The 15,400-nt window shown below is 58.6% G+C and overlaps 1 protein-coding gene across 3 annotated transcripts in view; it reads left to right on the plus strand.

The window, feature by feature from the left end:
- LOC123818204 overlaps positions 1-15,400 on the plus strand; it is a 41,935-nt gene that overhangs the window by 8,406 nt on the left and 18,129 nt on the right. For 2 of the 3 annotated variants that reach the window (XM_045838176.1, XM_045838177.1), the window contains 2 exons: positions 376-502; positions 3,631-3,763. In XM_045838176.1, the coding sequence (XP_045694132.1) occupies positions 376-502; positions 3,631-3,763 (260 nt within the window). Of the gene's footprint in view, positions 1-375; positions 503-3,630; positions 3,764-3,979; positions 4,322-5,911; positions 6,195-7,204; positions 7,411-7,619; positions 7,686-8,381; positions 9,319-15,400 lie in introns of those variants that run through there. The other variant, XR_006785593.1, reaches the window with a different exon arrangement.

A 15,400-nucleotide genomic window follows, 5' to 3' on the forward strand; every position in this document is an offset into this window, starting at 1 on the left:
TAAAAATCAACCCGGGTGGGACTGGGCAGACTCCTGGTGTCCGACCACCTGGGCTGGCCTGAGCCCTGACACGGAAGCTATGGAGCGGCCCTCCCGGGAGGGGTGGGCGCAGGCTCCGGCGTGCACACTCAGCACCCCTCTTCCCGGAGCTGCAGAATGTCGGGGAGAGCCGAGGGTGAGTCAGGTCCCCAGCCCCTGGGACACATGGAGCCGGGAATCAGTCCAGAAGGACCCAAGGAGGCAGGAGGGGAGGGTTGGTGCTGTGCTGCCAGCTGCCACCAGGTGCTGTGGCACCTCCTCAGGCAGAGGCTTCAGGGACCAGGGGAAGTCTGTGCCCTGGGCCACACCATCACCTCTGTGTGCCCCCGTTCACAGGGTTCTCCGTCAGCAGAGACTAGGACCTGGACAGTGTCACCGAGTGCAGCCCCTGCGAACTGGCTCCTTCACACCGCTCATCGCAACCCGGAGATTGCCTGCCTGCCGGGTGCCGAGTGCCAGGAGGGTGAGTGGGCCCAAAGAGGCTCGGGAACCAGTTGGTTTCTACAGCCCGCCCTGCAACCACCTTGCTCCTAGGAATCACCCCAAGGGCAGGTGTCACAGGTGAAGAGGGTGACGGGGTGAGCAGGACAACTGTCTATGAGGATGACACACATCTGTGGTGAAAGGGTCCCCCTGAGGCCCCCGGATTCAGGGCCGCTGTCCGAAAGAGGAACGCAAACAGGTTCACCCCACCTCTGGGTGCTCCGTGTAGCATCTAGCAAACGCGAGAACAAATATCAGAGACTTTCAGAATATCAAAGATGTTACTTTATTGGCCAAGTTTAACCTGCGCAGGGGCGAACTCTCACAGTGTCCAGCGGCACAGTGCCCACAAGGGGCTGCAAACCAGAGACGCGCCGAGTGCTTACAACTACTTCCTTATACGGGGGCGGGCAAGCAAGCGTTACACAGAAGCAGACGTGGCAGTTAGCAATTCGCTTACAAAGATCGCGCTCGGGAATTTCAAACCAAGCATTCTTGCACAAGGTGAGAAGGCAGGATGTTTGTTCATTAACCTAGTAATCTCCTGGCTCTAGCTAGCGAGGTTCCTATTTTCTCATGGTCTAAGTTTTTCCCTACTCCTTACATCCTCTGCACTGGGTGGGGGACTTAAATGTGAGCAGCGACCCAGGCCAGGTAGAAAGGCAGCAGACTCCCCCGTGACGTGTCTGCCTCACTGAGGAATAAACCGCAAGGGATTTAAAATAAATATAGTTCAGGATTCCTTGTTGTCCTTCTGAGGAGAACGCCATCAGTGTTTCAACAAGGACAGCCTGAGTCTGGGCTTGGCTTTGGGCAGCGAGGACGGTGTGACAGAGTTGCTCCTGCCGACCCTGAGCTCAGGGTGTCCCCCGTCGCGTGTCCCCTCTTCGTCTCCTTTCTCGGTTCCTCCAGCCGGCAGGGCGCAGGCTGTCCGCTCGCTGGTTGACCTTGTTCCTGGGTGGTTTCTGCTTTCGGACGCAACCGCAGGAGGGGCTGACGACACCTCCCTGTGGTTACCCGTCGCTGCTGCACGGAAGTGCACCCGGTGTCCGCATTGTGTCCTGCGACCTCACTGCCTTCATTTCCATGTTCTCATGGGATTTGGTGGGTCCTCAAACGGTCCTACGTACCGCGTCCTGCCGTCTGCGGGCAGTGCGAAGGCTCCTCCTCCCTCGGATGTGCTTGCTGTTTGTCTCTGTCTCACGTGAGCGCTGTTGCTCGGACTCCCAGTGCTCTGGGGCGGGGGGTGGTGAGGGTGGGCGTCTGCCTCCCTCCTGATCAGAGAGGGGGAGCTTTCGGCTTCTCACCGTTGGGTGTTCTGTCTGTGTGTCTAGGAATTACCTTTTTTTAAAGATTTTATTTATTTTTAGAGAGAGTGGAAGGGAGGGAGAAAGAGAGGGAAAGAGACATCAGTATGTGGTTGCCTCTCGCACGCCCCCTACTGGGGACCTGGCCCACAACCCAGGCATGGGCCCTGACCAAGAATCGAACCGACAACACTTTGGTCCCAGACCCCACTCACTCCACTGAGCCACACCAGCCAGAGAGGAATTATGTTTTTAATAACATGTTTTTGTTCATAATTATAACAAAATTGCATCTAATTTATACACTGTCCTCTTGTAGATTTTACTAGAATGAACAGAATTAAATGTGAATTTTTGTATTAATGCCAGTTTCACTTTAAAAGCAATTCCTGCCTGCCAGTGTAATCTGTAGTGCTATGGATAAAACTTTGTCAGTGTATTTGGTATACAAGGAGTGACCCAACCAAAAATGGAGAAAAAAAAATAAACCAGCAGTTCCCTTTGGAGGGCAGGCCCCTTGTAGTCCAGGCTTACCCACTAGGAGAGGAATTTGCAGGAGCCCATCTGCATCAGTGACCAGCTGGCCTTGTTGTGAGAGGCTGCGTTGGGCTTTATTGATTTTTTTTCCCACAACTCTTACAGGGCACTGGGCCATTTCCCGACGGGTGATTTACCAGCCCACCTGCCCACCTGCGCTGAGTGTTCAGCAGTTTTTGACCAAATTCCACCTGCCCCACCCTCCCTATTCCCCCGATCTCACCCAGCGGGATTGTTTTTCTTTCCCGGGTGAAAAGACTCCAAAAACGGAAACATCCCGACATGTAAGACGTGAAACAAAACAGCAGAAGCTGTAAGAGGCGTCAGAGCCGCCGAGTGCAGAGAGTGTTCAGGGCGGTGGAGGGCCGTCCCCACGGGTGTCCCCATCCAGGGGGGAGCATGTGAGGGGGACCGAAGGCTAAAGGTGTGCGAATAAAAACAGTTTTGATAAATAGATTCTGGTTTTGGGGCGCCCCTTGAGTACATGTGGCCAATGCATCCACAGGAGTTCACATTCACGTGCAACACAGGATGTAATTCCTTCTGAGTTATTTCAATTTCATTCCTTTAGTTTTTATTTTAAGTTGGTGTGTGATAGGAATACAAAACAGTATATACCCTTCAAAATATTGTGGAAATGTGTCCCCCACTCTGGAAATTTTTAATCTTTATATCATTGAGGTATTTTTCTTATTAATTATTAATTAATTAATTTTAATTTTGTTCAAGTGCAGTTCTCTCCATTTTCCCTGACCACTGCCTCCCAACCAAGCTATCCCCTAAAACAGTCAGATAATGTAAAGCACAGGGTGGAAAGGCCGTGAGCTTCTGCCCTGGGTGACAGGGGACCCTCTGGGAGGGGCTGAGCAGGAGGGAGGTGAGGGGGCGGACACGCTGGTTGCTGTGCGCAGTGTGGCCTGCAGAGGGCAGCAGTGGGAAAGGGGACTCGGAGCAGAGGGGCCTGCCTTCCTCAGAGGGTGGTGCAGGGGGGCAGGCACCTGGCTGGGGCAGGGGAGTATGAGCAAGTGGGGAGCTTCTAAGCAGGTTCCCACAGGAGAGCCCGGTGCTCCCTGCTGGCGAGGGATAAAGTACCTGCATTACCGCTCCACGTTTCATGGCTGATTTCCATGGAGGGATCCAAGGTGAAGAGACCCCCCAGGGCACATTTGCAGAGGAGGCTCTGGGGTCCCCAGTGATGGCGGTGGTGCCCGGGTCGGCCCTGGGCAGGCAGCCTCTCCACGTGGAACCCTACTCCTCCTTCCAGGTGGTCCCTGCTGCCCAGCCCCTGCTGGCCTCTCTCTGTGCACAGCAGGTCAGGATGGGGAGGTGCCTGTTGCCCCGACTGCCTGCCCTCCCTGTGTGCCTCGCCGTGGTCCAGCTGCTCAGCCCCTGCTCAGGTAGGACCGGCTGTGCGTCTGCGTGTGTGCATCCTTTCCCTTCGGGCCCAGCCAGAACCCGGGACTCCACCCACCCCTGCAAGGCCCGTCCACACCACACCCGTGTGAGGACTGAGTTCCCGTCTAGGTGTCTGTCACCTCACCCTCCCTGCCTGGGTCACCCCCTGGCCCTCTGACCCTGCTCCCTCTGACGGACCCCCCCCTTCTGATGACCAGGTGAGTTTGCTGTGGTCGGACCCCCCGAGCCCATCCTGGCCATGGTGGGTGAAGACGCAGACCTGCCCTGTCACCTGTCCCCGAAGATGAGCGCTGAGACCCTGCAGCTGATGTGGGAGCGACCCGGCCGCAGGCAGGTAGTGCACGTGTACGCACACGGGCAGGAGGACACGCCGGCAGAGGAGTTTCGAGGGAGAACTTCGATTATAAGAGAGGACGTCACTGCGGGGAAGGCCGCTCTCCGGATTCACAATGTCAGGGTCTCAGACAACGGAACCTACCTGTGTTATTTCCAAGATGGAGACTTCTATGCAAAAGCCCAGGTGGAGCTGCAGGTGGCAGGTGAGCCTCAGGCTTGTTCCAGGCTCCTTTCCGTGGGCGGGGGCAGAGGCTGCAGACCTACCCCAGAGCACGTGGGCTGCTCACCAGCATAGCCCCCCCACCTCTGTCTCTGCTCCTCTGAGGCCTGGGAGCCACCCAGGGGTCCCCAGGGTGACTTCCTCCTACAAGCAGTACAGAGTCCCCCATGCCACACACCAGTCTCAGAGGGGGGTAGAGGTCGGGGACAGGAAGGCTGGGGACACCTCCCCGCAGCGGGTGGCACGTGGGTGTTGGGTTCAGCGTGATCCAGACCAAGGCCGTCGGGCCCCAGGTGCCTACTCCTGTGGGTCCAGGGGTCTGACTTGCAGGGGCAACACCTGTGGGGCCCACGTCCCCCACCAAACCCCTGGGAACACAGCTGCAGTTGAACAGGTTGTGACGTCCTGGGTGCAGCGAGGGAGGACGCTCCCCTGGGGACGGGGACACCGGGGTGTCTCAGAGAGGGGGCGTCAGGGAGGACGTGGTGCGGTTTGGGGGGATGTGGAAGCAGCGCTGGGCTCTGGGTGGGACGTGGTCAGGATGGTCGGGGGTGTCACTGGTCACTCACAGCCGGCACAGGGAGGTGGGTCCCTGCACACGGTTCCTGTTTCCTCTGTGCTGTCACCCAACCCTTCAGTGGCCTTGACCTGGCCCCAACCCACCCCAGTGATGAAGTGCCTTGTCTAAGGTACTGTCCCATGAAAGCGTTCATGTCAGGGCATCAGAGCTGCAGTTCGAGTTCTGTGGACACAGCCCTGCCCTGTGGCTTCCAGTGCGTGGGGGCTGGTGGAGCAGGGACCGTGGGGCCCCCTGGCCTTGTCCCGGCACGGCCCCTCCTCAGCCTGCTGTCCCTTCCTGGAGACCTCGGCTCCCCCAACGGAGCCCCCCCTGCAGGACTCTGTGTGTTCAGGTCCTCAGAGGGCTTCCTCCCCCTGCGTGTGTTCAGGGGGTGGGGACAGGTGGCAGTAACTCCCCTCCTCCTGGCCCTCTGTCCGCTGTCTCCGTGGGAAAGTCCTCCCCTCTGCACAGCCTCGCTGTGGACACTTCCGGGGGAGACCCTGGAGGGAGAGCCGGGCAGCCTGGCAGTGAGGGCAGCAGCAGCCACCTGAGGGGCCGTGCATAGAATCACCGCTCGGGCGACCGCAGGACACCGTGTGACTCTTCTTACGGGAGGGCACGGCCCCCACAGGACAGGCAGCATGAACAGGGGCAGTGGGGTGCGACCCACTTAGGCTGAGGGGCACCACCTCCATGCTTGCCCAGGCTGGGCTGAGGGGCTCTGCCAGGGACCAGCCTGTCTGGGGCAGGGGGGAGGGGAGGCTGCGGCAGTCTCTAAGGGGCCTTGGGGGAAGCAGCCTCTGCTCTGGCCCAGAGCCCCCTGGATCCAGCACGAGGGTCCAGCCAGGGTCAGGCAGTGGCCCCATTGGGGATCAGTCTCTGCTGCACAGCACACGCTGGGAGCAGCTCCTGGTGAGTCCCTGCTGGGCTCGTCAGTGTGGGTGCCCCTCCCTGGTGAGGACACCCCACCAGTACAGAGGGCTCCCCATGATTCAGCTCACTTCTCCTCCCCAGCGCTGGGCTCTGATCCCCACATTGACATGAAGGGCTACGAGGCTGGAGGGATCCGTGTGAACTGCACGTCTGCCGGCTGGTACCCGCAGCCCCAGATCCAGTGGAGAGACGCCAGAGGGACAGAGCTTGTCCTCGGAGGTAGCATCTGCGGCTGCAGACCCCCAGGGCCTTTATGCAGCCTCAGCCTCTGTGATCCTGGAAGGCGGCTCTGGGGAGGGGGTCTCCTGTGTCATCAGAAACCCCCTGCTGGGCCCGGAGATGTCAGCCAGGCTTTCCATGGCAGGTGAGTGCCCTGCCCCCTGCCCTGGGCTCCTTGGTGCCCCTGGGGGATGGCGCAGGGTCAGCTGCTGACCTGGGTCCGTGGGAGATTCAGAGGGCACAGAGCAGGGACCTGGCGTTCCTTCCCCTGAAGCGGTTTATGTCACAGATTCCTTCTGAGCACTTCCTGCCACACACGGAGCCAGGCAGTGGGACGTGGGGGCAGATGGGAAAAAGTTCAGCAAACACACCAGGAGGAAAAAGTAGGTACAACCCAAATCTCAGAGAAAGGGGTAATCTCCTTACAACATAAAGGAACACAGTGGATAAAACAGCAAAAACAGGAATGGTGAGTTTGAGAAAGTTAAAACTCCCAGGAGGATGCCAAATCTTAGCAATCGGAAGTATTTTGCCCCTGGGAAATTGCCAGCAGAAGGAAAAAGGAGGTGGTGGGGCCCTCTGGTGGCGAGCTGTGGGGAGACAGCGCCCTAAACGCTGGTGCTCCTGGGTTTGAATGGGCCTGCGGGCTGTGCTGGGGCGGGCAGGTGACCGAGACACAGGCCGAGACCGACCGCATGCCCACCAGCTGCATAGGGGCTATTTCCACTGTAAAGAAGATAGAACAAAATATATTTAGTTTTGAAAACTGAACAAAACCTGCGTGGCACTCACCCTGCGTCAGACACTGCATAAGCACTAACTGAATGCTCTCACTGATCAGGACGCAGCCAAGATGGTTACGTCATTAGCTCAAGGTCACAGTGCTGGTCGGGCAGGAGACCCGGGACTAGAACCCAGGTCCCCAGCCCCAGAGTCGGTCTTCGTCACCAGACTCCGCTGACTGGGGGGCAGGTAGTCAGTGTGGCGGGGGGTGCAGAGGGGACGTCAGTGACACTATGTGTGCGTCCTCATGCTCCATCTGATCCCATGGGGGCGGAGACGTTTCAGGAAAACCGTCCTGACTGTGTGGCAATGAGAGTCTGGGCACTCTGGGGACAGAAGATCCCTTCAGGGGCTGCCGCTACCCCTTCGCAGGTGCCTTCTTCAGGGACACACAGCCTTGGAAGGTGGCCTTCATCGTGACCCTGTTGCTGCTGCTCCTTGCGGGGCTCCCGTTCGGTGTGTGGTACTTGCTGTGGCCATGGCGGAAGAGGACCAGGCCGCGTCCCAGGAGGAGGGGAGAGTAGGAGCTGAGAGAGAAGCAGCGCGGGCAGAGCTGCGGCGGCAGTGAAGCGCCCAAGGTGAGGCCCAGCTGCAGGTGGTCGCCACCTCCCTGCCCCGCCCACGCCCATCCCCCCGGATCCTCCTCTGCATTCCCTGGACGGGACTTTATTTTCAGTTTATGTCCAGAGTCGCTGCAGGAGGAGCTCAGTACGTCCCCATCCCCGTCCCTGTGCGACCTGGGGTCCCTGGTCACATGGTCACTGACTCCACACGTTGTTCCCCGCAGGGGGGACAAGGACCTGGTATCGACCAAGTCAGCTGCCCTGGACCTGCATCTCAGCCTCTCTGATCGGTTAGTTCAGCCTCTCTCTTCAGTCCTAAGCGCCCTGGGGAAGAAATGGGGACACTGATAGCACATGGCAGTGGTCTCTGCCAGTGGGGAAGGGGCTGCGATCTCCGTGCACAAGGGGGTGTTAGACTCCATACACTGAAGGAACCCCAGGAACCCTATAAATAAATCCTGGTTTGTTGAATCGCAAAGGGCTGGCAGCTGCTGTCAGTGGGACGGGGGTGAGGGTTTCCTGCAGCTCAGCTGACGGGCCAGTGCTGCTTGTACTCTCTCCTCTGACAGCTCAGGGAGACCCCCCATGTAACAGATCCAAAGGTCAGAGAGTCAGGAGCCCAGCGAGGTTACAGACCTCCCCCCTGCTGCCCGCACAGCCGCTCTGGTCCCGGGGGTCAGGAGGGGCCGCCTCAGTGGACCCATCACCCCGGGGCTTCCCCCCCTCGGGCCCCGCAGGCCCCTCTGCCGGGCTCCCTGGCTCCGTGTGAATGAGGGTCAGGCCTGTCAGGAGCCCGGCCAGTTCCCGTCCTACCGCGCTCTCCTGTCCCCCTGCCTGGTCCCTTCTGCGAGGGCAGCCTGGGCGCCCAGGGCCTCCCCCCGACCCTGGCCCAGGTTACCAGCTGGGACCCCCACAGCGCACAGCACACGCCACGCCTGCCTTCCAGGGACGAGGCCAAGTCTTCCTCCTTGGTTTTCTCTTTTCAGCCACGAACAGGATCTACTTTGGATTCGGGCAGGAGGTTCCCAAATCTAGCTGGAGGAGGTTCATGAGGTTCGCGGGACTGGAGGAGAACGACCTTGTCATCTGTGAGCACGAGGACCCGGGGACCCTGGCGGAGCAGCACCACAGGATGCTGCCGCGCTGGCAGAGCGAGCTGGGGCGCGCCGCGTCCCCCTGCGGGCTCGTGGCGGCCCTCCGTGAGATGCGGCTGCGGGAGCGTCTGGAGAATGTTACCAACGAGCTGGTGCGGAAGGTGTCTTAGGTCGTGAGGACGCAGAGCCCCGAACTGGAGTCAGCTCTTCCAGCAACGACTGGGACTTAGCAGCATCCTGGGTGCTGACCTTCCCCAGGTCCCTTCCCGTGGGCGCCTTCACAGATCCCAGGTGGGACGGAGCCCCTTCCGTGTCCAAGGAGCTTCTTCGGGAAGCTTCCGACGGGGAGGACCATGCAAGGTAGGGTACCCTCTGCCTGCAGCCCATGTGGCCTACAGGCTGCCCCTCGGGGGACCCTGAGCTGCTTGGAAAGGGACCCACTGGCTGTGCTCGGTGGGCCCACGAGCTATGGCCTCCTCCAGAAACAGAGGCCAGGAGGGCTGGCTGGTCACGCGTGTGACCCCAGCAGCTCACTCCTTGGTTTCCCAGGCACTGCGATGTCCCCCGGCTTCTACTTGGGAGCGCCATACCTGGGTGACACAAGTCAGTCCATGACAGATAAACTAGTGGCCACTCAGCTGTCACTAGGTTAGCTGGGGTGGGGCATGGGGACAGTCTCATGCCAGGTTTAAATGCCTTTGTACAGTTCTCTAGACAATTCAGCATATGTGCTCTTCCAGTTTTCTTTATGTGTTAACATTTCTCTTACATAGTGTGTTCACGTGTTTGTACATATTTTTTTACCCAGTAAAATTTATATATTTTTTTATTTTTTTAAAGTTTTTTTAAAATATATTTTATTGATTATGCTATTACAGTTGTCCCATTTCCCCCCTTCACTCCCCTCCACCCTGTACCCCCCTCTCCCACCCACATTCCCCCCCTTTAGTTCATGTCCATGTGTCATACTTATAAGTTCTTTAGCTTCTAGATTTCCCGTACTATCCTTACCCTCCCCCTATCTGTTTTCAACCTACATTCTACGCTACTTATTCTCCGTACCTTTTCCCCCTCTCTCCTCCTCCCACTCCCCTGTTGCTAACCCTCCATGTGATCTCCATTTCTGTGGTTCTGTTCCTGTTCTAGTTGTTTGGTTCGTTTCTTTTGGTTTTGCTTTAGGTGTGGTTGTTAATAATTGTGAGTTTGCTGTCCTTTTACTATAGATGTTTTTTCTTTATCTTCTTTTCTTAGATAAGTCCCTTTAGCATTTCATAAAACAAGGGCTTGTTGATGAAGAATTCTTTTAACTTGACCTTATCTGAGAAGCACTTTATCTGCCCTTCCATTCTAAATGAGAGCTTTGCTGGGTAGAGTAAACTGGGATGTAGGTCCTTGCCTTTCATGACTTGGAATACTTCTTTCCAGCCCCTTCTTGCCTGCAAGGTCTCTTTTGAGAAATCAGCTGACAGTCTGATGGGAACTCCTTTGTAGGTGACTGTCCCCTTATCTCTTGCTGCTTCTAGGGTTCTCTCCTTCATTTTTACCTTGGCTAATGTAATTATGATGTGCCTTGGTGTGTTTCTTCTTGGGTCCAACTTCTTTGGGGCCCTCTGAACTTCCCGGATTTCCTGGAAGTCTATTTCTTTAGCCACACTGGGGAAGTTCTCCTTTTTATTTATTCAAATACGTGCTCAATCTGTTGCTTTTCCTCTTCCCCTTCTAGTACCCGTATAATTCGGATGTTGGAACGCTTAAAGATGTCCTGGAGGTTCCTAAGCTTCTCCTCGTTTTTTTCAATTCTTATTTCTTCATTCTTTCCTGCTTGTTTGGTTTTCTTCTTCCTTCTGGTCTACTCTATTGTTCTGAGTCCCAGTTTCCTTCCCATCCCTATTGGATTTCCGTGCATCTTCCTTCATCTCTTTTATGGTAACTTGCATTTCTTCATGTAACTTGCGCCCAAAATCAACGAATTCCGTGAGCTTCCTGATCACCAGTGTTTTGACCTGTGCATCTGACAGGTTGACTATCTCTTGGTCGCTCAATAGGATGATCCCTGGGGCATTGATCTGTTTTTCTGTTTGAGACAAGTCGCTCCTGTGACAGTGAGGGGCGGAGCCTTAGGTGTCCACTCGGGGCTGGGCTCCCCAGTCGCTAGATTGTGACGATGTATGTGGGGGGTGGGGGGTAGGAGGGAACAATGGCGGTAGCTCTACTCCTCCCGGGATCCCAGTCCCCTCCCTGGGATCCTGGGCTGCGCGCTCTGCCCTGGTTCACAATCGCAGCCTCACTGGGTCCGCCAGTTGCGGCTTTCGGACTCAGGGCCCACCCGCTGCGAATCCGCGCACCCCGGATGGCCTAGGGATGGCTCACGCGCTCCCCGTTGCCCGCTGCGCCCGGTTCGCCCCGTTCTCCGCGCTGCTCGACCGGTGCCGGCTGCTGCCTGTCTCCGCGGGTCCCACCGGTCTGGATGAACGGGTCTGCTTCACCTTCTTGGCTGTCCGACTTCCATTCAGATACATTCTCTGTCAGTTCTGGGTGTTATTCTGCCTCTAAATTGTTGTTGTTCCAATCTTGGTTGTGCGTGGAGGTACGGTGCGTCCACCTATGCCTCCATGTTGCTGGAAGTCTCAAAATTTATATTCTAAATGGTGTTGCCTCTCATTCCTGGTGTGGGGACAACTTCGGGTGTGTTGTCCTGGGAAGGGGACGTGGTGCACAGAGAGTCAGGGGAGCCGGGGGTGTGGTTTGTGGGTGCAGGGCCCCGAATCGGGGACCAAAGGCCGGAGTGGCCTCTTGTCCGGGTTGTGGTGTCCCCGGGGCCTCTGTCCCTGGGAGTGACAGCACCGTCCGTCCAGCGCTCCCCTGAGAACGCGCCCGCCCTGCCCCCTCCTCACTCACCCCGAGCAGCACCCGCCCTTGGAGGTGCTCACCCGGGGCCCCGCACTCCCGTGGGGCACCGACTACCTTCAGCTCCCACGCAGTCCCTCGGCGAAGTCCATGCCACTCCAGCCAGCCTGTGCCGTCCCAGACCCTTGGGCGTCATCCCCACAGGCATCTCCTCCCGAGTCCCCCCCGCCCCAGGGTGTGAGGGTCCCCTGTCCCTCCCAGACCTGTATGCCCAGCCCCCTAGGCCCCGCCTCCCTCCACGCTGCTGCCCGTCACTGACTCAGCTTCTGTCCACTCTGGCTCCCCTCCGGCCTCCCCGAGTCCAGGCTCCTCCACTGCAGCTGGATTGGGAGTGGGAGCACAGATCTGGCCTCCACCCTCCTCGCCACCCACCCTTACCCCACCCTGGGGAGGGTCTCTGCCATTCCTGATTTGTTTAGGGGAACTGCCAGCCCCAGCCCGCACCTCAAGTCCCAAACTCTTGCTGGCATTGCTGCATGGGTCCCGTGGTCACGCTGAGTTTGTCTGCATCTTGCCTTCTCCTGGGGTCACTCGCAGGACAGTGCACTCGGCCTGGAGCGCACGCCCCGTCCACCCCCAGTCCCTTCCTCTCAGCCTGCTTGGAACTGGTCTTCCGTCGGAGCCAGCCCATTGCAGCCCCGGGGCGGATCTCTGACCATCTGGCTGGGGGTTGTCCCCACACCACGGGGGTCATGCTGACTTCAACACCCATGCACGAGATGACCTGTCCCTGAGGCCTGCGTCTCCGCAGAGGGACTTCGACCTCTGCCCCTCGCCCTGTGCGGGGCCTCATCGAGGGACTGTCCTCCCCAGCACCCTGCGTGATCCCAGGGACAAGGCTCCAGTGCGCCGGCCACATCCACCTGTACACCCCAACTCCCAGCATGCCGCGGGACGGTGGTGTTGAAGCCTGAGGCAGTTGCCCAGCGACCGGACCTGTTCCCTAGGCAATCCGGGGCGGGGTGGGGTGGGGCAGGACTGTCAGTCCCACCAAGCGCACCAGATTCTGGGAATGAGTCCCTGTGGTTTGGGGTCCAGGATTACTAGGACGGTGGGTCGCTCCCAGGAGCAGGGTGAGTGCTGACAACAGGGCGTTCGAGGGGTGACCCCAGCCGGAGGGGCTGGCCCCCGGGTCAGACAGGGGTCACCCCAGTCCTGTTGGGCCTGAGTCCTCCGGGGTCTTGGTGGGCTGCCCTCTGGGCCCGGTGTGGCCAGAGACTCAGGGTAGACGCCCGCCTCTGAGGCGGAGGGAAGACCACCTGTCCCCAGCAGACTGGGCCTGAGCTCGGGACATTCTTTTGGGATTGAGGCCCTGCCCCGGAGACCATCGCCTGCCCAGCCTCAGCCGCCCCTTGGGCTGTGCCAGGGTCCTCTTGCGCCTCTACCCGTGATGGTCCCATGTGGCCCCCTCCGGGCCTCGCCCTGCTGCCCCAGCTGGACCTCGGGGACAGGCCGAGCGTGAGGGGTACTTGGTCCTCCGCCTGGCCGGGTGTCATCCGGGGGTGGGCGGAGGGAGCCCGACCTGGGCACTTAGGAAAATGGGGCCTCGGAAGCCCGGGGGACGCGGCTCACAGGAAAGGACCGGGATTTTTTGTATTTAAATAGCAACTTTTTAAAATATTTTATTTATTTATTTTTAGAGAAGGAATGGAGGGAGATAGAGAGAGAAACATCAATGTGTGGTTGCTGGGGGTTATGCCCTGCAACCCAGGCATGTGCCCTGGCTGGGAAACAAACCTACGACAGTGGTTCACAGCCCGCGCTCAATCCAGTGAGCTACACCAGCCAGGGCAGGACCGGGATTTTACGACGGCGTTCTTCACGGCGGGCAAACCGCGCATTTGGGCGTCAGGACACCTTTATTGGCCGGGAGGGTTGGGTGAGCAGCCCTGGCGGCCCTGCCCACCGAGTCCCTGGCTTCACTGCGGTATACGGGGGCGTCAAACGGCTGGTTCCCCGGGACCCACGGATTCCTGACAGTCTGGGGCAACCTTCCCTCAGGACACACCCTGCACGGGTGTGTCCCCCTGGCTGGGGGAAGTGAGAGGCCAGCTCTTCTGAGACAGCCCCAGACCTCAGCGCCCCCAGTTCAAGCTGTGCAATGCCCTCGGCCCCTGTGGTCCCCCTGCTCCTGAGGGCATGCTGGGCCTCCAGGTGGGGGCTTGGAGATGCGGGAGGCACCCAGGTGACAGGCTGCTGAGCCACACCAGCACCCACCATCAGGGCACCCAGCACGCCACTGACAGGGGTCCCTGGACTGTTCACAACCGCATTGGGGTGCAGGCAGGCTGGGCTGGGTCCCAGTGGCAGGAGGCCCAAAAAGACCTCAGCAATGGTGGGCCCGGGACAGGCTGTCCGGGTGGAAAACGGCAGCTCGGTTCCTGTCATTTCTCCAGTTAAGCGGGTTCTTGGTTCCTGTTTCACCGTGAACCACGTTGCTGTGGTGTTTCATTCCCTTTCGTGGCTTCAGATCTTGAGCTTTTCCGAGCCTTGGTGACAGGCGCCCTGTTTTGCTCCATGAGGCCTGGGGCGGGACCCGGGAAGGTCTGGATGACTGACAGGCTCCCCGTCCGAACCCTTCACGTTGGGGCATCTCCCGGCCACTGCCCTTTCCCAGGACACAGCCCGCAGGTGCCGGGGCAGAGGGCGGTGGCCCTGTGTGCCTGCAGAACCAGCTGGGCGATGACCCTTCCGACGTTACTGACTCGGTCGCCACCTCCGGCTCCTCAGTGACGTCGGCCCACCTGTCCACAGTGTGTAGAGTGCAGCATGAAGAGATTTGGGGCAACCTAGGAGGTAGTAGCTGTAGTTAACAACGTGGTGTTGTGCACGTAAAATGTCGCTAGGCCCTGGCTGCTGTGGCTCAGTGGACTGAGTGCCGGCCTGGGAACCCAAGGGTCGGTGGTTCAATTCCCAGTTAGGGCACATGGCTGGGTTGCGGGCCAGGTCCCCAGTAGGGGCCGTGCCAGAGGCAACCTCACATTGATGTTTCTCTGCCTCTCTCCCTCTCTGAAAATAAACAAAAATTTTTTAAAAATGTTGTTAAGGTAGATTTCATATAAAGCGTTCTTACTTTGAAAAAGAGGAAAGGAAAAGGTAATGTTCAGATGCCCCAGGTATGTTCATGACCCCCTGTGGCGGTAGTACCGCGGGAGAACACACATGTGCAAACCCATCACATGTATACGTGAAACACATGCAGTTCCGTCGTGGGCCAGGCCCCAGCACATAGACTGCCCGGCAGACCCGCTTTGGGGCCTCAACATCCCTGAACACCAGCAGCGGGGTTACTGCCCGGGACGTCTGGGAACGCCCCCCCACCCCAGAAAGAGTCTCTCACTCCTGTTTGTGTGGGGACAGACCGGGAGCGAGTTCACGACAGCCGGAGGGAGCCGTTCTCCTCGGGCTCTCCTCCCAGCCTTCCGCGGGGAGGACGGGTGGCCCAGGTCCCTGCGGGTCCGAAGCGCGGACTGACACCCGCCCTCCACGCTGGCCAACGTGTTTAAGGGTCACGGCGTGTCCTCGGAGCACAGTCAGAGGCACGAGGACATCTTCACATGGACCATCGTGATCGTGAGAAAGGAGATGAATCTGAATATACGAAAAGTCTCAGTGACTAGATGAATCACTGCTCGTCTAATTATGAAATTCCGTGGGGCTACTGAGAAGCGCCGTGGCCCAGACATCAGAATACGTGGACGAGTTTGCCAGGCGCCTTGTTAAGTGGAGGAATCCGGTGCCTGCTTGTTACCGGCACTAAAATGACAAGAAAGGGCCTTTAAACAACCCCCCGTGGACACGGAGGTAAGGGGAGAGGGTGCGGGACCACAGAAGATGGAGAGTGAGCGACAGTGTGCTCGCTGCCGTGTAGTTCCAATGAGCCTGCATGTCCGCTGGCCCCGGGGGCGCTGCAAGGAGGCGCTGCCTGCGACAAAGCCCCGAGATGCCCGGGAAGGAGGGACACGATCTGACTCTGCAACAGGGGTCCGTGCGGTCCAGAGAGC

This window comes from Phyllostomus hastatus, unplaced genomic scaffold (assembly GCF_019186645.2).
Source record: "Phyllostomus hastatus isolate PE091 unplaced genomic scaffold, TTU_PhHast_1.1 phas_contig_26, whole genome shotgun sequence".
In the NCBI taxonomy this organism is placed as follows: Eukaryota; Metazoa; Chordata; class Mammalia; order Chiroptera; family Phyllostomidae; genus Phyllostomus; species Phyllostomus hastatus.